General features: G+C 31.9%; 1 protein-coding gene across 3 annotated transcripts; it reads left to right on the top strand.

The window, feature by feature from the left end:
* Positions 1 to 319: 319 nt before the first annotated feature.
* On the top strand, positions 320 to 19,983 carry LOC139516688 (uncharacterized protein C11orf24 homolog). 3 transcript variants are annotated; one of them, XM_071306924.1, is made up of 12 exons: positions 320 to 494; positions 6,185 to 6,302; positions 6,875 to 7,011; positions 8,385 to 8,472; positions 11,654 to 11,781; positions 13,595 to 13,685; positions 14,576 to 14,736; positions 15,694 to 15,834; positions 16,732 to 16,914; positions 17,611 to 17,781; positions 18,234 to 18,449; positions 19,821 to 19,983. In XM_071306924.1, the coding sequence occupies exons 1-12, from the start codon at positions 458 to 460 to the stop codon at positions 19,883 to 19,885; spliced, it is 1,536 nt and encodes a 511-aa protein (XP_071163025.1). In that variant the 5' UTR covers positions 320 to 457; the 3' UTR covers positions 19,886 to 19,983. The 3 variants fall into 3 exon arrangements, with proteins under 3 accessions (XP_071163025.1, XP_071163026.1, XP_071163027.1); XM_071306925.1 differs by lacking the exon at positions 17,611 to 17,781 and having other exon boundaries at positions 332 to 494; XM_071306926.1 differs by lacking the exon at positions 18,234 to 18,449 and having other exon boundaries at positions 332 to 494.
* The last annotated feature ends 3,184 nt before the right edge of the window (positions 19,984 to 23,167 follow it).

Below are 23,167 nucleotides of genomic sequence, written 5' to 3'. Positions count from 1 at the left end.
ATTGTTTCGGTTTGGGCGTTCCTGATGACGGTCAATCCAGAAAAGTTTGTCGGACGCACAATGTGTTAATATCTTTCAAAAAATTGTTGATTTGGTATGTATTTCAATGTTATTTTTTTCTAATTTCAATTATATATACTTACTTCACATACTGTGCGTTTACGGTATAGTTATGAAATATATTAAGTTCATCTAGATAAATACATTTTCAGACTAGAAATTTCATACTTCATACAGCCATATTAATTCATTTTAACACTAACAGACAACTACTTGTATCTTCTTCAAGTGTATGATGGATTTAACCGTAATGACCCTTTCACACGATTGTACAGTTTTTTTGTTATCTCCTAAAGTGATCAGTTTCCGTTAATTCAACAGCATAGGAGGACGGAAACGTGTTGTACATGTGATTTTTCAGCTAATTACTTACTCAAAATATATTCAATTGTGAAAGATGGTTCCAATTATAATTATATGTTCTCTGATATTGTGTAAGTATATTTTAGTATTTATTTATTAACATAAAAGATGGTTTGTAAAACTTTGAAAAGTTTAAACAACTGTTATTATGAATCGACAGCAATTTGCGGAAGTAACAAGGAAATCGATGTTTCCTTTATTTGTACAGTTTACTGTTTACGTATTGTAGAGTATTTAAGATATAATTCATGGGGGCTTGAATATATCGTGATTTTACCATGGGTTGGCCCTTTATAACAAATATTTTACCCTGAGCGATAGCGATGGGTAAAATATCGGCATAAAGGGACAACCCATGGTAAAATCACGATATATTCAAGCCCTCATGAATTATTTCGATTCTAATAGGACAAATAAGGCAATTATTTTAGATCGAAGCACTCTAGGTGGAGGCAAATTTTACCGTTCCCAATAATAAACGTACTTTTAAATTGGCGTATAAGTACGGAGCAAACTGAAGTAGTGAAATTCTTAGATTATTCACAATAACGTATTTAGATAGTTTTTGATCATAATTTACTATGTCTTATATGTATAAAAAGAATTTGCTTATACCAAATTTTAGCATCGTTTCTTTACGTTTCCTTGTTGTGATGATTATCGGTTTCTCAAGCGTGTATTTTTCCGTAAAATGCTTATATTCTTACGTCATCTATCTATGACGTCGGGTACCTCATTCATAAAAAAGCATATGACGTGGAAGTACGATCGGAACAGCCCAAACAATATATTCATATTTTACCACGGGTGTGTACTCAAAGCGTTAAAAGGACGTCATGTTAGAATTTATGTTATAAAATTCTAAACTATGACTCTAACCAAAAATTACAAATCCCATTGTCTCAACTTCATTTTTAATGAACATTTCAAAGTGGTTAGATTACAGATATTTACAATGCAAATTTTGATATAATTAGTTATAAAAGGTACCAGGCGTATAATTTTTATACGCCAGACGCGCGTTTCTTCTTTATATGACTCATCAGTGACGCTCAAATCAAAATAGTTATAAAGCCAAACAATTACAAAATTGAATAGCATTGAGGACCCCCAATTCCAAAAAGTTGTGCCTTTTAGAAAATCCTTAGTTTTTCAAAACTTTCATAATTTCATAAACAGGAAATTTATATAAATGACAATATTATTAATATTCATGTCAACATCGAAGTGCTGACTACTGGGCTGGTGATACCCTCGGGGACGAAACGTCCACCAGCAGTGGCATCGACTCAGTGGTGTATATAGTTATCAAGGTACCAGGCTAAATATTTTATACGCCAGACGCACGATACCGACAACATAACAACACATTTGTCTGTGTGTGCAACTTACAGGAGAGCAACGCAACTTATTATGTGTACAACAACATCAAATGAAGAATAACGATTAATGTAAAGAAAGAAAAATATCACAAAAATACCAAACTCCAAGATAAATTCAACAAGGGAGTCTCACAAACACGGACAAAATTGAAAGTAATAAACCAACAAAACGAGTGGAAAATAAGTGTCATATTCCTGACTTGAAAAGGTATTTTTTGTTGAAAAAGGAGGGTGAAATCTTACAGTAAGGATTTGACTGTACTTTGAAAACCTTCGACTACAGTACATAAAAGTTACTACCATATAATCAAATATATGCCGTTGATTTACTAATGCATTATGGTCTTCTTGCATTTCATTTTGGTGACAGAAATATGAGTGACTTAGGATGTAAATGTTTGTCCTATTGTTTTTGTTTTGTTTGTTCCCTGATAACAGTTGAAGAAGGAAATGACGGAATGGTAAAAAACTAGACTATTCTAGACATAGTATGTGTCTATTTCCTTGTTATAGATCAGGAAACTCATAATATATATGCCGTTTTTTTTTGTGGGTTTTTTTTGTCAATCTAGGAAATATCATTATTCATTTCATATCCTCTTCCCACCTTTCCGCTGTTTGTTGAAGACAGGTTTTATTTGTCTACAGTATAGATAGATAGTATTTCGTTTGATTTTGATATTTGGTCATCGTAAACTTAAATATTCTATTGTAAATTTTGGAGATTTTTGATCAAGTGTTAATTCAAAAACAAAAAATACATACCGTGTACCTTTTCGATATGTATGCATACATCTAATTGACTCGTCAAAGCATATATATTTTTCAAGATCTTCACATGGGATATAAGCTCATATTTCCTGTCAGGGTTTTAAACCCCTTGAGAGGATATACAGAACAGACAGGGTGTTTAAGGAAATATCATAAAAGAAGTCCAAACTAACAATGAAACCATACTCGATTACCCTCATTAAGGTGGTACCTAACACTACAGGGAGATAACTCTGTGCAATCAGCTAAACGTTTTAATTACGTTGTGTTGTTAAGGGAATATTAGGCTTCTCAATGATCAAAATTAGTGTTTGTCAAACTGCTATATAACCAGTGTAATTTTTCTGATAAATTGGTTGGTTCAAATTTTTTGAAATTTTTATATTTTTGTCAAATGGTCAAAGTAAATACTTTGTCAAAATTTTGTGAAAATTAAACGAGCAAAATTGATTTTAGTGAAAGTGTTGGGTACCACCTTAAATAGTTCCCTAAATAGTATCGTTATTTTTTCACACAGGGTATATTCTCTGTGATGCCCTGTCAACGTGACTAATAAAATTACCTGACTAGACTTGATATATTTCTCTATCAACAACAAACATATAATGTAATAGTATTAAATTCATAACAGTATGATCGACGGTAAAACGTTTGTAAGTTGTAACTTGTTTGTCAATGGCTATGATTTTATGCTCACCAAGTCTTTCAGAGGCTTTACAGAGGGGACTGAAACATTCACTTGTTACACATTTCTATACATAAAATGAAACTTTCTTTTTACAAAGTTTTAAAGGAATTTGTTTTAAATATTTGTTATATCATCACTTACAACCGTGTCATTTATAAGAAGAATAATGTTCAGAGCTGATATCATTTAATAATAATAATAAAATAGGTTTATCCATTATAAAAAAAAACACTATTAAGTGGAAGGGGTCAATTTACAAAATACCTCATTGATTAACAAAACAATTACTTCTTCGTTGTGATCATTTCAGAATGGCTTACTATTTATTAAAAAAAGTAAAATCACAAAAATACTAAACTTAGAGGAAAATCAAGTCGGAAAGTCCATAATCAAATGCCAAGATCAAATAACAAAACGCATCAAAAACGAATGGACAAGAACTGTCATATTTTTGACTTGGCACAGGCATTTTCAAATGTAGAAAATGGTGGATTAAACCTGGTTTTATAGCGCTAACCCTCCCACTTTGATGACAGTCTCATCAAATTCCGTTATATTTACATTGATGCGTTAACTAAACAGACACAATAAATAAAATAGTCAAAATATGGGTACATCAGTCATCATCGTATAACAATTTTAAAAGGAACAATTTAACAAAACACAAATCATCTATCGACAAACACATTCATTGATTTGTGTGTCTGACGTCAGAAAATTTTATACGTCACATAAATTTGTCGTTCAATGTGCATACAAACAATTTTAAAATTTACATAGGCAATGTTAGCATATAGGGTTAAAAAATCGAAAGTATGTAAGAATAAATTGGCGAAACAGACCGAGATTGAAAATAGTCCAAAAGATATATATAGAATTTATAAGAATCAACAAATGGTTAATTCCACTACGCGATTGAATGATTTTGACTTTTATGGTTCAACGTATTTTGTAATTCATAATAGAAATATATCATAATGACATAAACTAGAACAATATCATAATGACGGGATCTTTCAAAGTACAGAGTCACGTTATAAGAACCAAAGAAATACAAAAAGTCGCATATACAAAGCACGCCACCAAAAAATGAAAGACAATACAAACACATTGACGAGATGTATAAGTCAAACGGATAGCACATAAAACCATTAAACAGTAAAAGTAATATTAATAATAGAACAAGGACAAATGAAAGAACTATAAAACACGTTGTTAAGATGATCAACAACATGCGTATACACGTGGATTGTGTTTGTGAAAAGTTCCGGATAATTAAAAAATCATTTAATTTGTTTAATACCATAAAACGATTCATTCATTCAGATATTTGTCTTTTTGCCTTATCTGCAAGTCCAACACAATTTCTCACGTTTCTTACAAAAGCTATATTCTTGTGCTGTATTCTTTTGTTTAAGAATTAATATTGCACCTTTTTATATTTCTTTTTTCTTTTCTTTTTTGTGTCTCATTGACAGATAAAACAAACTGACTACCTCTTCATTCATATTTAAAAACATACGAGATGGCATCAATACAAATTCATGACACAAAATAACAAAATAATTTCAAGTTCCTTATATACATATTTTTTTTACATTTTACCAATACATTTAAAAGTAACTTCAAATTTCACAAGGTTTAATTCAAATAGCTTTTTGACTTTCGTGTATTTGCACAACTTTTGAAAGTGGATTATGCATTCGTTCTAAAATAAAAATTAAGACAATATAAAAGATTAAAGTTTAACCGCAGTTGTTAAATCTCTTTGGCGTCCGCAAAAAGATAATCAATCAACACATAGATATAGGAAGATGTGGTATGAGTGCAAACGAGACAATTTTTCATCCAAGTAACAATTTATAAAAGTAAACCACTATAGGTCAAGGTACGGCCTTCAACACGGAGCCTTGACTCACACCAAACAGCAAGCTATACTTGGCCCCAAAAACTACTAGTGGAAAACCATTTAAACGAGAAAACCAAATGCCCAATCTATATAAAAACGAAAAACGAGAAACACATATGAAATACATAAACAACAACATGCATTGTAATTTTTAAAGACAAATAAGTCATTTTTTTCTGAAAGAACGTGCGATATCATATTAGGAAAATTGATTGTCAAAACATAACAAAAAAATCAAGTATAGAAGTTTAAGTATTCAACCTTTATAGCTTGCTGTTCGGTGTGAGCCAAGGCTCCGTGTTGAAGACCATTTTTATTTATATTCAAATCACAAAGCTAATTCCTGATTAGTATTTCTAATTATTTTATTTAGGCGTTGAGAACCTTTGGTGATCTCACAGTTTAAATTTCTATAATAAGTACGTCGTGAGCAGTGAGCATTACAGACGAACGTTAACCTAATTTGTCCCAGTCAATGAATGGCCGTAGCTACACTGTTATGAATTTCATTCTAAGTTAAGACCACCAGTGACATTGTTAATTATTTGCTTGTTTTGTCAAGTTGTGCGCTACAAGATATAATAGATATCGGAATATGTGGTATGAGTGCCAATGTAACAACTCTCCATCCAAGTCACAATTTATAAAAGTAAACCATTAAAGAACAAGGTACCTTCTTCAACACGGAGCCTTGGCTCACACCGAACAGCAAGCTATAAGGAGCCTATCTTTATAAAAAAAAACCAGAGAGAAACGAGAAACACTTATGCACCACATCAGCAAACGACGTCTACTGAACATCAGATTCCTGCCTTAGGAAAGGTGCAAACAATTGCAGCAAGTTTAAACGTTTTATTGGTATCAAACCTTCACCCTTATCTGAAACAATAGTGTAACAACAAAAGGAAAGACGCTCTATAAAATATCAATTAGAATGACTTAACTCAACCAAAAAAAAAATAATAATAATGCATATTTTACCCTGTACATTATTATTAAATACTATTTCAGATTCACTTACCGGAATTGACTCTTGTTCGCATTTAGATAGCTGTACACATCAATTGGAGGAATTTTTCAATGTCACACGTGCGAGCAATGATATTTCAGTTATGATTCCACTTTGCCTGTGAGTTTATCTTAAAATGAGCTTTTTACACATCGAGACATGTATTCTGAAAAAAATTGCCTTTAAATCATATTGATATGTCGGGTTTCATTCAAGGACATACCAACCCCCAACTACGAAGTAATCTAATGTCAACAAACAGTCTTCAGAAACACATATCGACACTAAGAACAAGGTCAAAAGACAATCGCATGCAACTTACGACAAACACTAGTGAGAATCCTGGCTTGAAACGGATACATATATATATATATATTTATATACATATATAAATGAAGGAGGATTATTTGGTTCATAAAAAATGGATTAATGAGTTATTAGTACTAAGAAGCATTCACATGTGGTAAAACGTTCACCTAATCAATAAACCGTCACTCAGTTATTCTTTAAATTTCGACCTTCGTTCTAGAACCTCGTGCATATCCGTACTACTAGTATAGGAGACTAGTGCACATTTTATTTACTCTTTATCTTTATCAATTTTCCTCGACGAGAAAGGGCACTGATCTTTGTAAGTATATACCAGGATTCAAATAACTTATATGTAGATATCCTTGATATTTCTTTTACAGGAACATAGTAGGCAGGAGGAGTAAATTACAAAAGTGTGAAAATAACGCTGTAGTAAAGTGTATGTTTGGTGGACATGAACCCGAGTATTCTGCATATAAAGCTTTAAAAATAAAAGCTAAAAACAAATGTCTTCAAGGTTTGTAAAAGTCCATTTGAACTATAAAAATATGAAATATGAAATATTAATTGATGAAGAAAAAAATCCACAATGACAACACCAAGATGCTTGATTTGATGAAATCACTACATATTTATACTTTTGGTGAGCCTGTTATTTGATGAAATCACTACATATTTATACGTTTGGTGAGCCTGTTATTTGATGAAATCACTACATATTTATACGTTTGGTGAACCTGTTATTTGATGAAATCACTACATATTTATACTTTTGGCGAACCTGTTATTTAACAGATAGTCGGCTTCTGTTCATAACTGTCACCTTCTCTGCACCGAATTCACCTTTTTATCGTTTCTGTAAACATCTTATAGAAAAATTAGGAGCTTCCCAGGAAGAATGAAAGACATAACATTTTTCTTTACTATATGCTGAGAATATAGATGACGTCCCCTAATTGACATATTCAAAGTTTGTTAACTACATTGATTCCTTCTTTTGTGGAACTTGACATAAAAGATTTGTTTTCTTTCAATCGATTAATGACTTTTAAACAATTATTTGTTTCTGGTTTTTCTTCTTTTTCTGTTCATGGTAACTGTTTATCCTCAATTTATGTTTTTTTTTTATTAATCCTTCAATATCTTATGTTATCTGCTGTTATGTTTATCAGAATGCATGCAAAAGGTATCAACATAAAAATTAAGGAACACCATATGGTAATTTGTTTTATTGGTCAGCGCTTTTTATAGTTTGTTCATATGTTATACTGTTACACCAATGTTCCTGGTTATGGGGACCTTAGCTGCTACTAATATGCTTAACACCATCACAAACTGTATTTATGTGACTGTCCCAACCCAGGAGCTTGTAATTCAGTGGTTGTTTGTTGCTATGTTACACATGTAGCATATTTGTTTTTCGTTCAGTTTCTTGTACATGAATTAAACCGTTACTTTTCACGTTTGAATTGTTTTATATTTTTTGTTTCGGGGCCTTTTATAGCTGACTTTAAGGTATGTGCTTTGCTCACTGTTGAAGGCCGTACGGTGACCTATAGTTGTTAATTTCTGTGTCATTTTGTATCTTGTAAAGAAATGTCTCATTTGCAGTCATACCACGTCTCCTTTTCTATAAATTAGTTAGAATAAAACCGAAATACAGTAGAAAAACTAATGTCAAACCAAACGATTTAGCCATTTATTGTAATATTTGATTGTTGTGGTTTGTTTTTTAACCTTTTTTATTTGTGTTTTATATTTCTTTCTTTTTTTGCAGGGTGCTTAGTCATTGAAAGTTGTTTGTATCTTGGGGAAATTACAATTTGACGGCGAATAACAAATCATTTTATAACAAAATAATCAATTCTAATTTATTTATGTTTATTGTAGACTGTCCAACAATGGATGATGTAAAAATATGTCAAGATTTAATCAAGTATGACACCATACAAACGTCAGGGTATTCTCAATTCTGTAGGTAAGTTATTTTAAAGTTACATTTTGAAAGAACTTTCTCTGGCAGACAAATAGTGCTGTATAATATATATTTAGACTCGTATGCCTAGGTTATCATTCTGGTTAAACCTTTAGCAGATTCTTATATCTTTCAATTGCTGTCTTTGTATAAGATACTAAATTTTAAAGTTTTTATAAACAAACTTGGAAAAATAATAAGTTAAGATATGAAAAAAAAAAGAAAAGCGGGGTCATCGTAAATGCGACCGTAACCGATCAATAAAATCCAGCATGGTTTGATATTAAATGTTGTCAGATTGCCCAGAACAATCAAAATAACATTCGAACAACCACAAGCTCTAATGCACTTACCATATTACATATCAGTGAGTATATGTCTGTGTGCCTCTGCGTGCATGATGGTTACATCACTAGATATATCCTTTAACTCTACTTTCCGCTATATAGATGATGTTCTTTCACTAAATAATTCAAAAGGAGTAGGTTCAGTAAGACCCCTTTTTGGCCCCAAAATAAAGTAGTTTTACAAAAGTATGAAAATGTAATCTTTTAGCTATTTACTGAAAAGTAGAATGCTTCTGCTACATAAATATGTGCTGTTTTTGACAAAACAATGCACATATATCGGGTACTAGCATCATTAAGTCATGCTAAATTACTGAAATCTTCACAATGTGCGCATTTTAGTTAAATTTTAAACGGTTTCCGTCTAAAATGAAAGCGGCCGCATTCGTGTTCATTCATAATATTAAAATTTAAGTTGTATTTGATGATAATACATAACATACATAAAGGTTGAGGATGAACACGGATGCGACCACTTTCATTTTTGACAAAAACCGTCTGAAAAGAGACGTTTTTTGGCATATTTGATAGATTTTTCATATTTAAGCTTGAATCGGAGCGTTTTTAATTACTAAATCAGTTAAAATTCTTTACAGAAACTCATTGAACCAATTTAAATAGACACTTAAGTGTTTAAAAAGTGTCCAAAATCTTTCGTTCGATGAACGTGAAATTTGAGGCCAAAATCGGCCCTTACCGGACCTACTTCTTTGGTGACTATGTCGAACGCATCTATCCCATTGAACTAGAGATAAAGGATACAAAGTTAACAGTTAAGTCGGCCTCATATCTGGACTTACATCTAGAAATTGACAATGAGAGTCGATTGAAAACAAAACATTACGACAAAAGAGATGATTTCAGCTTTCCAATTGGGAACTTTCCATTTTAAGTAGCAGCATTCCAGCAGCACCTGCATATGGTGTATATATCTCCGAAATGATACGATATTCCCGTGCTTGCATTTCCTATCATGATTTTCTGGGAACAGGGTTGTTTTTCACAAGAAAGCTATTAAATCAAGAGTTCCAAATGGTGGAGTTGAAATCATTTCTTTAAACATTTTACGGACGCCATCACGAGTTGGTTGACCGTTATGGAATAACCGTTTCACAAATGATGTCGGGTATTTTCCTCACGTCGTAACTACAATCCCCTTCCCTTTCGTAAATGAGACCTACAGAATTAGACTATTTATCGGATTTGTTATCTCATAAGCAATACGACAGGTGTCACATGTGGAGCAGGATCTGCTTACTCTTCCGGAGCACCTAAGATCACCCTTAGCTTTTGGTGGGGTTCGTGTTGTTTATTCTTTAGTTTTCTATGTCATGTGTACTATTTTTTGTTTGTTTGTCCTTTTCATTTTTAGCTATGGCGTTGTCGGTTTATTTTCGATTTATGAGTTTGACTGTCCCTCTGGTATTTTCGTCCCTCTTTTTTAAGGTTGGAGCAGCGATGTAATATTGTGTTTTGTAATACATGAGAATATATCACAGCAAAAATATAGAGTTATCTAGTGCTCTTATATTTCATATTCAACTGACAATAACATGTAAACTAAACTTTGAGAATGACTTATTTAACCAAAACATTTGTATCCGCTACGCACTTTTACATTTTTACTATGAAATCTTGGTAAAAACCATCATGTTATCAGGTATTTGTACACCTGTGGCTTTCAATTGTTTGGGTTTGGTCGTTCCTCATGCAAATGTATAGAAAGGCGCTTTGGGTGCTTCAATTTTATAAAAGTTATTTTCATTCGCATGTCAAAAGTAAAATAACAAAAATACAATACTCCGAGGAAAGTTCAAAATGGAAGGTCCCTTATTAAATTACAAAATCAACTGCTCAAAGATATCAAACAAACGAAAACAACTGTCATATTCAGTACTTGGTATATGCATTTCATTATGTAGAGAATGGTGCATGACACGATAGGCGTCAATCGATACAGAGATTGTCAAATTTGTTTTCCACGATAACTAACAATATTCATTGACTAAGAATAATCGCCGACACGCCACAACACCCGATAAGACTGAGTTAAACCTCTTGTTTTAAAATGGAAGCATATCCGGTTATACCAGTTGAAGCTGTGTCTGCAAAAGAAGTGAGACTGAATGCGTCGTGCGGGTTTGTGTTTCATGCTATGCATTCAACAATACACTCAGTCGAAATGTCACAATCGGGAATAGGTCACAATCAGTACATTTACAGATCATGTGACCTATATGGTATCGAACGATATAAGACAGCAAAAACGTATTGCTAGTTAGTTGAGACACAGACACACTGTAAGTCGATTTTATTCGTTTTTCGTCCTTCGTTTTTTTGTTACCCCGATTTTGTTTTTATCCATAGATTTATGAGTTTTGAACAGCGGTATACTACTCTTGCCTTTATTCGTCGTCAGGAGCTATTATTGTTTTCAACACAAATTTTGAAACCTTGACAAAACTAGATACTCGATTGTTTCAAACTCATATAGAAGTTACTAATTGGGGGAATGTTAATGTCTGAAACATTTAATGAATAAAAAGCGAACTAACCTATACTTTGTCTTAAATTGTAGTACTGTAAGCAAAAAGGAATACGACATCAATTATATCTTACAAGCTAAATTATGAATATTGGGTCAATGACAAATGTAGATAGTATTAGCATTCTCCTTTAAATGTAGTTAAACGAGAATAGACTGAAAAATGACTTATCTCCCTTTATGTTGTACTGAATGTCTGTGATTAATGGTTAAATTTGGTATGCAAAATATTTAGATATTTGTGTCATTAATGTAAAATTAATTAACTTTAATGAACTTATTAAAATTGTAGTAATTACACCAATATAAAAACAACGTGTGTGGACACGAAGCTAAAGACATGTTCCTTTCGAGACGAGTTATTCCTGTCTGGATTGTCTGGTGATGTAAAACGTATTGTTCAAACAATCTGCCAGTCAGGTAACTAAGTATAAGTCATAAATACATATGAAGTATAATTGCAAACGAGACAACCAAACGTATAGGACAGTGCACTTCAGTTCACTTCGGTTCTTTGTATGTTCCTTCGTGTACTGTGAAGCACTATTCATAGAGTATAATCGTAGCAACTATATACATCTTAAAACTAGATCAAACATATAGAGTTATGTACAGATAAATGAATTAAAACAATATTTTTATAAATTTATAGGATAGGAAATACAGTTTTAAACCATAAAATTGAAACGATTCGACCAATTGCAGGTTACCGAACGGCCTCATAAAATGAGCAAAACTCATACCGAATAGTAAGCGATAAAAGACTCCGATGACATTATGTCATTACTACACAGTTTTAAAAAAAGAAAGGCAATGGCTACTTCGTGAAAGGAAACTGTCATCATGACATATATCAAACAAAAACAGTGGTAATTTCTTTCCTTTATCAAGGCCTTTCCAGTATTCAAATTTCAGAGAACAATTAAATGTCTTTTCATTTTTTTTAATTGATTTTGATATGAAAATATTAAAATTCGATTCAAATGTCATTTCCAGTGTCAAATGACAGGCAATTCTTAGATGCTTCCAAACAGATATGGTTTCTATACATTTTTGTATGAAATCAGTCAAAAAAAAGCTACTTTTGCTTTACACAAGGTCACATCAGGTTTGCTTTTCAAAGTCATATGGCTTGTAACCTAAAGCACAAAGTCATATAACTTTATGATGTATAAATATGAATTTAAGGCATAGGTCAAAATCTAGAACGTCCAATTAACCTATAACCTCAATTTCAAGGTGATAAACCAAGGACCTCAAATCAAAAGACCCTTAGACTTTGATATGTATGGTTAATTAGTGATATCACTTAACGCATAATTCTAAATATAAGAGGGGCGAAAACTCCCATTAATTGTTTACGTACCCTTTCGACCAAAATCTATGAGTTAAGACATGTTCCAAAGGACAATTTCATAAAAATATATTGTCAATATCTTGTATGGTTTTTGAAAAGAAGTGAAAATAAGCCAAAATTAAGAATATGACTTTGACCTTGACCTAATTTTAATTTTTTGAACCAAGGACCTCAAATTAAAACTCTAGGTCTCTATCACTTATGGTTACCAGTTAGAAATTCACATCAATTATCCAATGCATAAGCGGAAATAACTCTCATATGGAGTCCCCGGAACGCTTCGGTACAAACTAATCTCAACATCCTGAGGATGAAACGAGCAAATCTGTAAAATAATTTTGTTGTTATCTTTAAAGGTTACGAAAGAGTAGCAAACACAAGAAAAACAAGGTTCGGGGAGGTAACTCTTACAAATAAAAGTATTTGGATAAGCTGGATCAGTTTTTGAAGCGCATAAACTGTTCGATATCATATACAAAATATCAAATCGACATCTTGCGAAACAACTAAACAGCAAAGAAATAAAATGAAGCGGAAGAAACAATAGTTTTCAGAAAAAAATCAATATGTTTTTTCCACAGAAAAGTGGAAAGAACTAGATATGATTCAACCTAAACAAAATATCATAAATTGAAAGTATGAAAATAAAAGTAAGATTCTAACCAATATGTAACTTGTTATTAAACGGAAGAATGATAAGAATCACTTTTTGAAATTGCAAATATGTCGATCCGTTCATAATCACGTTAATTTTGTTTATAAATATTTTGGATAACATTCTTAGGTCCCTTAAGTTGAAACATGTGAAATAGTGATAACCGTAGAAAATTTCATAATAAACATACATATTCCATAAGTCTATTTTCACTGTTTCAGGTTGTTCGTCAATTGACAAGACAAAACAAATAATAGACACATGCAACAGTAAGTTTACGACATCAAGTGGAAATGATTTTGCTGACTGCAAGTAAGCTTGAGATCGTTAACGTTAGTGCATGCCATTTGAACGTTTTGTGACGGATAGTATTAGGGTTTAACATAAATAATAGATGGTTTCTTAATTGTATGTATGTATAATGCTTCATGATGTATTTTCACTTTATATCAGCGATCATTGGGGTAAATATTCTATCTTAGAGTTGAAGTTGCAATTGAAAAACAACACACTCTCTATACATATATATTAAGCTTAGATGAATAACATCCCACTATTATATAGGAGTGGCACTAAGTCGCATTTACCTCAACACTCTTTTGTCCTTTTATATGTCCGTTCTTTAAACCAATATTTTGTCACGATTTTCTGATGTACTACGGAACAAAATTACAGCGTATATTGGCATCAGCTTGATAGTGATAAATTGTAAAATATGAGAATTTTGGGGTCGTTTGGATTTGTTTTTTGTCCATGGATTTATGAGTTTTGAATAGCGGTATACTACTGTTGCCTTTATTTATTGGACACAAACTGTCTATTTGTCGATTTTAACATTTGTTGATCCAAATCTTTTGGTTTTCAGTACTCTTCAGATGAAATAATACTTTTGAATTATTTGTGTGCGTTCTAATCGTTATCCTGGGTTTCCTTTTATGATGAAAGGTCACACCTATACATTTGAACGCAACAGATGAATGAATACGAAGGAACATATCAGTTCCTACTTCAAACAGTAGCCAAGTAAACTTATTAATTGATTTGTGGCATCTATTGTTTTGTTTCGAGCGTTCTTTTGAAACATTTGTAGACGAATTGACTGATCTATGCCTAATCTATTGTGGATGTTTTGTCACTTTTCTGTTGTTTTTTATCCTGTTTTGAAAAGACTTATTGTTAAACAATAATGATTATTGTTTAAGCGTCTTCAAGCAGTATATAAGTTGTATTGAGAAAGAATCGCCTTGCCCCCAGTTCAGACAAGTTGCAAAATATTCCAAACCAACATTATCAGAAGCTCAAGCCAGATGCGAGCCAGCTACAGCAACTAAGGTTCTATCAACAGCAGCTGCTCTTACGACAGGTAATTAACATAAACATTAATATTTAGATGCTCTCTTTTACATTTACTAATTTATGCTAAGCAAAATAAATTCTGTCTTGACCAAGCACAACCCAATGCTTGGCGAAACGTTTTAAAGTCCTTTTGCAGCTTGAACTTTCACCACTGCATGCTTTAAGAAATATTTTTTCTATAACATTCTATTTTGATTACTTTTTTTTATAAACAACATGTCTCGTTTCATCATAATCATCAAAATCATTATCTGCAACATCAGCACCGATCATCATCATCAGCATTATCATATTGATCAGTATCATCGTCATCGTCATTATCGTAATTATAAGTTTCATCAGTTTCATCATCATCATCAAATTAGCAGCAGCGGTATCATAGGCAAGGACGACGATGACGGCTTGAACAATTACGAATACATGTACATCGATCAACAAACAAAGTCACTTGTAGATTTTGATCTATCCTGAATAAAGTTCATTGAAGGTGAGAATTCAATGCCTGAATAAGCATATAATGCAAATAAGACATGAATGTTTATATGTATAACCACTCAAAAAAGAGTTGTTCATATTGTCCATATATATTCTACTTGAACGTACTCAAATATATAATAACAAAAATACTTTATTATACATCTTGTAAACAGCTCGCACTAACCATTTCTCATTTCTGTATATATATATACAGTTATAAATACACAATTTACTTAACTAACGATTTGTCATGAATTTAAATGCATTATCTAGAGAGACTTTCTGTGTCATTGTTGATCTCTAGTAGAGATTTGTCTCATTGGCAATCATACCACATCTTCCTTTTTTTTTTATATTTGCATGCACTAACATTTTTAACTAACAGTCGGTAATAACAATATAGGATGTCTGATACGTGCGGTATTTCACTTTTATGTATTATTTCTTACATAAATGATACAAAAGATAAGAATGTGTGTATTACTAGTTCATAGGACCACTAGACCTCCTAAAACAAGTCCAAAACAATCCAGTACAACAAAGCCCAGTAGCGTCACAAAATTTGTTACAACAGGAACGACAGATGGAAACGCTGGAAACCTCACAAGGACGACAACTCATGATAAAGGTAAAACAAAATTATCAATGTTATACTCATTGATTAAAACATTATTTATGGAATAAATCTACAAATTGCAGAAAATAAAACCAAAACAAAACAAACAAAAATTAAATTATAAAATTACAGAATGTTAAACAAAACCAAAGATATAAAATTTGAAATTACAGAATGTTAAACAAAACCAAAGATATAAACATTTAAAATTACAGACAGTGAAACCAATGTTAAAGAACAAAATAATATAATAAATTTGTAGAAAGTCAAAACAATTAAAACGTATGACAATATTAAAATTCCAAATAAAAAAATACATCACGGTATGTATGCTCTAAACTTATTTTAGTCTTTTATAATAAATTGTCTTTATATTTGATTCATTAAAACATTGACCTGATTTCATAATTTCCCCTTTGGAAAGTAAATTACTTCAATGCGAGAGCATGTATTCTAACCATTTGTGAATAGTATGTATTAATTCATCAGCGATACCAGGATTAAATTTTAATATACGCCATACGCGCGTTTCGTCTACAAAAGACTCATGAGTGACCCTCGATTCCAAAAAAGTTTAAAAGGCCAAATAGAGAACGAAGTTGTTTAGGTAATTTAAGTATAACTGCAAGCAATAAAATATTCTTTTTCATATTAGAAATAATAATTTTAATGGTTCAGTTGAATTGAAATAATTGCTAATTTTTCAGTTTACTTTACGTTTCTTAAACATACTTCAATATGGTTCCATACTGGTGAGTCTAACAAATGTTATTTCATTGTTACATTATATGTATTTGTAATCATGGTTATTGCATATAGTATGTACTTCAATTAAAAATACGAGATTTCCGTTTTTCATAACTCTTATGAAAGTAAGAAGAACTTCATTACATCTTCTTTGTTTTGCAGAAGTTACCAAAAGATCTCTGTCTACTCACAAAACAATTGAAGTGTCCACAACATTCAGAGTCCGTTCCACAACGAAGAGCATTTTGAAAACACCTACAATTCCGGATATTCAAACACAAAACGTAAAAACAGTCACGCCATCCATCACTTACACCGTCAAAAAGCAAAATATTGCTTCTGTTGGTAAATGTTTTATCAAAACTGTTGTGACGATTGAAGCGGTATTTACTACTGTTGCTTTTATTTATTTGCATGATTTTCTTTAATTTTTCTCTAATTGTAAAAAAAAAAGGGTTTCAAATTCATAAATCGAAGACAAACTTACAGCGCTATGACTAAAAATGAAGAAAGGACTTAAGACAAATAACAGACAAAACACAAATAGAAAAGTTAAGACTGTGCAACATGAACCACACAAAAAACCAGGGGTGCTTTATTTGCTCTGGAAGAGCAATTACAAAATGTGACGCAGAAAACCAAATATTGAGGAACACAAACCCCATCAAAAACTAATCTGCTCTGGATGGGGAAGAAATCCTATTTCAAATGTGACACCTGTGAAGTTGCTCATCCAAGTACAAATACGGTAATTAGTCAAATTCAGTGATGTCACTGTCGATGAAAAAAAAGACAATTGAAATATAACTGTCATCTGTGAAACAATTAATCATTATTATGGAATGTCTAACTCCTGTTGCTAATAATATTTACAAACAAAAGTATCTTAAGTGACTGGGTATCATAAATAAATGAGAGAAAAAAGAATAAAAATTTAACAACAAGGATAAAAAGTACCTTTAATCGTCAAAATTCAGATGAAATTAATTTAAACGAATTACTATTATTTCAACTACATTTTATCTGTCTTGTTTATTTTAGTTGACGAAGCTACTAACTCAATAACAAAAGACAAAATAATAACTATGGATACTACTGACTTACTATATCATAATACTATTTCATCAGAGACTACTAATCCATTTCCAACCAGGAAATCGTCTGTGGAGGCGACAGATTCAACTAGTCAGTCTACAAAATCTATTCGTAAAGGTCAACAAATTTGATTCTTCTTTATTTTACAGAACTTAGAGGCTCTTTGTTAACATCCAAAAACAAACAAGGCATCTACAACCTAAAAAAGATGGAATAATAATAAAAAAAAAAACATTTATAAAGGGATATTTTAACACAAGATGAAACACTTACAAACAATCACGTTAATATGCAAAATGTTGCTTCTGTTGGTTACTAAAACTGTTATGCGCATGAATTTTTTTTATAGTGGTGAATGTTTGGTCTTGATTAAAACGCTTTTGCCAGTAGTACTAAGTATTTTCCAACATGCTATATGCATGAAATATCATTGCATGTCTTGCATCCTCATTTGATATTTTATAAACAATATAAATATAACTTTTACTAATAATTGATAACATGTTTACGGTTAGTCACTTATAACCAGTAAATTAATTTTAACTCTATAATTAACTTGTTTATTTCAGTTGATGGAGCTATTAGCTCAATAACAAACGACAAGATAACAGCTATGGATACTACTGACTCACTTAATCATAATACTAATTCAATAGAGTCTACTAATCTATTACCAACTCCATTACCAACTCCTGCATTCCCAACTCCTTCATTACCAACTCCATTACCAACCAAGAGATCATCTGTGGGTACCAAATCTGCAAATAAAGATCAACAATATTCTGGTAAAATCAATACTACAATGATCCAAAAATTCATTTCAATATTATGACTCTTCAATTTCTTTCTACGATAAAACATTTGGAATAAAAAAGTTACATAGGTATCGTATACAAGTATAGATGCGCGAAAAAAATGTCAAATACTAAGTAAAACCTTAAAAGTCTTTAACATCAGGTTTAAACTTTGTATATAACATATCAAAATGATCGTATCGAAGATTTGTTAACATCTACTTTTGTTACAATTTATTTTTAGTAATATATAATAAATTCACGTATTGAACACACAAAGAAATTATAAAGAAAAACATACCCTCATCAAAGATACTAGGCTTATTTTGTGTGCCAGACGCACAAAAGACTCATCATCGTACTCGAACCAGGAAAGTTAAAAGCCGAAATATAAGTTACGAAGTTGAGGAGCCTTGAGTGCCAAAAATTTCAAATGTTTTGCCAAATACATATAAAGGGTGATGTTTTCCTGCAGTACAAAATCCTTGGTATTTCAAACAATTCAAAGATTTTGTAAACAGTTAATTTTCTAGATATGACAATATCAATAATAATTCAGTCAACACAGAAGTGTTGACTACTGGTCAGATGAACCATAAGAGACATTGTTTTTGTTTGGTTGGGTTTATATGTTCTTTTTGGATCCCTGTATATGTCATTTTTCTACGTATTTATACACCCCTGGCTGGTTTCGTTCACGTTTGAATGTTCCTGATGAAGGTAAGCACAGTATTGCGCTTCGAGCACACAATGATTATATACATTTGTATAATTGTTATTTTTCTTTTAGAAAGTATCATATACATTAAGGTGTGTTTTTAAACAAATATAAGGTATTAAGTTAAGTATAGTCGTAGAGTACTGTACTCTTTTTTTCTCTCGCAGATCTGCTTCTTTATTATTATGAATGTCATTGTATGGGCAGAATTCACAAAATACATAGCATAGATCCTCTAGATATTAATGATGACATATTCTCTCTGAAGTACTCATTTTGGTTTCTAAATTTACAGGAAAAGTTAACCTCGGCAAATGATAATGTAATTGCACAAAATCAGGAACTTTATCAGTGGATGCGTTTAGTTATATCTTAATGATTTTCAAGGGAATTCTATTTTATGGTAAAAGTTCTTCAATTTATTCGCTACTTGGTTATGTGTATCTCAAGCTGTTGGTGTTGTCTTTCATTTAAATCCATGATATTTTAATCTGGGGGAAATATGGTTATTCCTTAATCAATATGAATTGGCTTTGACCTAACATTTAGTGGTAACGAGAAACCTTAAATCGGTCCTTCATGTTTTTGTCTTTTTATTAATTGTTGCCTTTCTTAATAACTAGAATATTTTGTTTTTATTTCAGGGGCAATAAAGACAGGACCAACTTCACTGTGTATTACCATACTGCTGTGTTTTGTACTGTTTTAGTCTTTGTTAGTCTCTATTTGTTCCTTTGTCTGTGATTTATTTAACACTTTGTTGGTTTAATCTTTTTATTTAGTTTGTAAATAAATATATTTTCTTAACGGGTTGTTTAGTCTATATACGAAACTACAACTAGTCTATATACGAAACTACAACGGCGCGTGTTCCAACTTTTTGTTGTACAAACCTTAGGATGTGTTTTGCCATAAATAGTGTACGACATTTCCTTATTTTAGCAATACTAAGAAGCTACTAACTCCAGGTATCTCATCATGGGCAAAAAGGTTAAATGTATATGACTGTTTTTGATGATCTTTGATATCAATAAAATGCCATGGTAGAATTCATTGCAGGTGTTTCAGTAATTAATGTGAAAGAATGAGTAGTAGGTACAATATTTTTCAGATTTAGAATAAATAGTCATTTTGATATTCAAAGAAATTAAATTAACAGTACAAAGAAAAATAACAAAAATACCGAACTCCAAGGAAAATTCTAAACGGAAAGCCCCTTATCAAATGACAAAATCAAAAGCTCAAACACATCAAACGAATGGAAAAAATGGAAAACAACACGTTTTATAATTTATTGCGTCCGAAGCGCTTTTCTGGATTTACCTTCATCAGGAACGCTCAAAGCCAAACATTTGAAATCCGAAGATGTATAAGTACCGAAAATCGTTGAAGAGCTTTGTGTCAAAAATACCTAAAATAAATAGCCAAATTCATCTAAAGCCAACTTTGCCTGAGGGAGTTGAAGCCTAAGTTTCATAATAATTTCAAAATTTATAAACAGACAATTTTAGTCAAGTTTGTTAAATCATGTCAGTACCGAAGCACTGACTACTGAGCTGATGATACCCTCGGGGACTGATAGTCCACCAGTAGAGGTATCGACCCAGTGATGTAAAAAATGGAAAACAACACGTTTTATAATTTATTGCGTCCGAAGCGCTTTTCTGGATTTACCTTCATCAGGAACGCTCAAAGCCAAACATTTGAAATCCGAAGATGTATAAGTACCGAAAATCGTTGAAGAGCTTTATGTCAAAAATACCTAAAATAAATAGCCAAATTCATCTAAAGCCAACTTTGCCTGAGGGAGTTGAAGCCTAAGTTTCATAATAATTTCAAAATTTATAAACAGACAGTTTTAGTCAAGTTTGTTAAATCATGTCAGTACCGAAGCACCGACTACTGAGCTGATGATACCCTCGGGGACTGATAGTCCACCAGCAGAGGTATCGACCCAGTGATGTAAAAAATGGAAAACAACACGTTTTATAATTTATTGCGTCCGAAGCGCTTTTCTGGATTTACCTTCATCAGGAACGCTCAAAGCCAAACATTTGAAATCCGAAGATGTATAAGTACCGAAAATCGTTGAAGAGCTTTATGTCAAAAATACCTAAAATAAATAGCCAAATTCATCTAAAGCCAACTTTGCCTGAGGTAGTTGAAGCCTAAGTTTCGTAATAATTTCAAAATTTATAAACAGACAATTTTAGTCAAGTTTGTTAAATCATGTCAGTACCGAAGCACTGACTACTGAACTGATGATACCCTCGGGGACTGATAGTCCACCAGCAGAGGTATCGACCCAGTGATGTAAAAAATGGAAAACAACACGTTTTATATTTTTTGCGTCCGAAGCGCTTTTCTGGATTTACCTTCATCGGGAACGCTCAAAGCCAAACATTTGAAATCCGAAGATGTATAAGTACCGAAAATCGTTGAAGAGCTTTATGTCAAAAATACCTAAAATAAATAGCCAAATTCATCTAAAGCCAACTTTGCCTGAGGGAGTTGAAGCCTAAGTTTCATAATAATTTCAAAATTTATAAACAGACAATTTTAGTCAAGTTTGTTAAATCATGTCAGTACCGAAGCACTGACTACTGAGCTGATGATACCCTCGGGGACTGATAGTCCACCAGCAGAGGTATCGACCCAGTGATGTAAAAAAAAATGGAAAACAACACGTTTTGTAATTTATTGCGTCCGAAGCGCTTTTCTGGAAAACAACTATCATATGCCAGACTTGACACATTCATTTATTTATGTAAAAAAGTGGTGGGTCAAGCCATATTTCATAGCTAGCGACATTTCTTACTTGTATGACAGTCGCATAAAATTGCATTATATTGACAACAACGTGTGAGAAAAATACAAAAGACATAAATGGTAAAAATGTCAAAAATTGGGGTACAACATAGTACAATGCTATATAATCTTAACCACTATATGAATTTTGTCAAAATAGAAAATAAAATGACATTTATACACTCTATAAACAAAGCACATATGCAAAAATGAAAGACAAGAATACAAAAGAAATACCATAACACAATAACACAACGCATGGATGTATAAATACCGAGTCACACTAAAGGGACGTTCCCAAAAATGGACAAGACAGCAAAGATTGAAAATAAACAAAGACAAATAAAAAGAACACTATAACACGTAAAATTTTATGATTATAAACAACGTCAGAAACTATAATCTCTTCTTCAAGACCATCGTGTGTTATGTGTGAAGATGATATGGAATATTTATGAACAAGGGTTTGGTATCTTCTGGGTTTTTTTAAAGGACGAGACGTTCTATGACATAACCCTAGTTCGTCAACCTTCTGCTCAGACAATATTACCGTTTTACTAAGTCTGAGTAGAGCTGCAAGCTCTTGAATATCGAATGAGTTAAAAAAATGTATATCCCATATACAGGTGAAGTTCGTAAATTGCTGCTTTGGTGGAGGAAATTAATTTTATAATTTTTAAATTATGTCATAGTTTCTGGTACTGAGATGTCCAATGTGATCCGGAGGAAGTTGTGTAGGCTGTTTCTTTAATTTCTGGTTCTGGTGGATATATCAAAGAAACCGTATCAAAAAAGTTTGGATTTTTATCAGAAAGAACATCATCAATAATTCTTAGTATGGAATTAAATGATCTGGCTTTTTGGTCTTCTATGTTTTGACAAGTGTCTGGAGAAACTCCGACTCGTATGAAAATAAGGAGAGATACACAGCCTGTTTCCATAGGAATGCCGACAATTTGTTGAAAAAGTCTACCTCCGAATTCAACAAATATGTTGTCAACTAGAAAATCAAGCATTCTGATCATTTGTTCCTCGGTGTAGTATGTTTCAGTTTTTGTTAATTATTAACCAAACATGTCGGATGGTATCCCAAAGCAATTAATGCTATAGTGTTTGCTATAATTTCATACTGAACGTTTTGTGGATTATTTCTTTTAAATTATTTTTCTGTTCAAAATAAGGG

Source organism: Mytilus edulis, chromosome 3, assembly GCF_963676685.1.
Source record: "Mytilus edulis chromosome 3, xbMytEdul2.2, whole genome shotgun sequence".
Taxonomy (NCBI): Eukaryota; Metazoa; Mollusca; class Bivalvia; order Mytilida; family Mytilidae; genus Mytilus; species Mytilus edulis.
The sequence above is the reverse complement of the archived record's forward strand: the minus strand, read 5'-3'. Positions and strand labels throughout refer to the sequence as shown.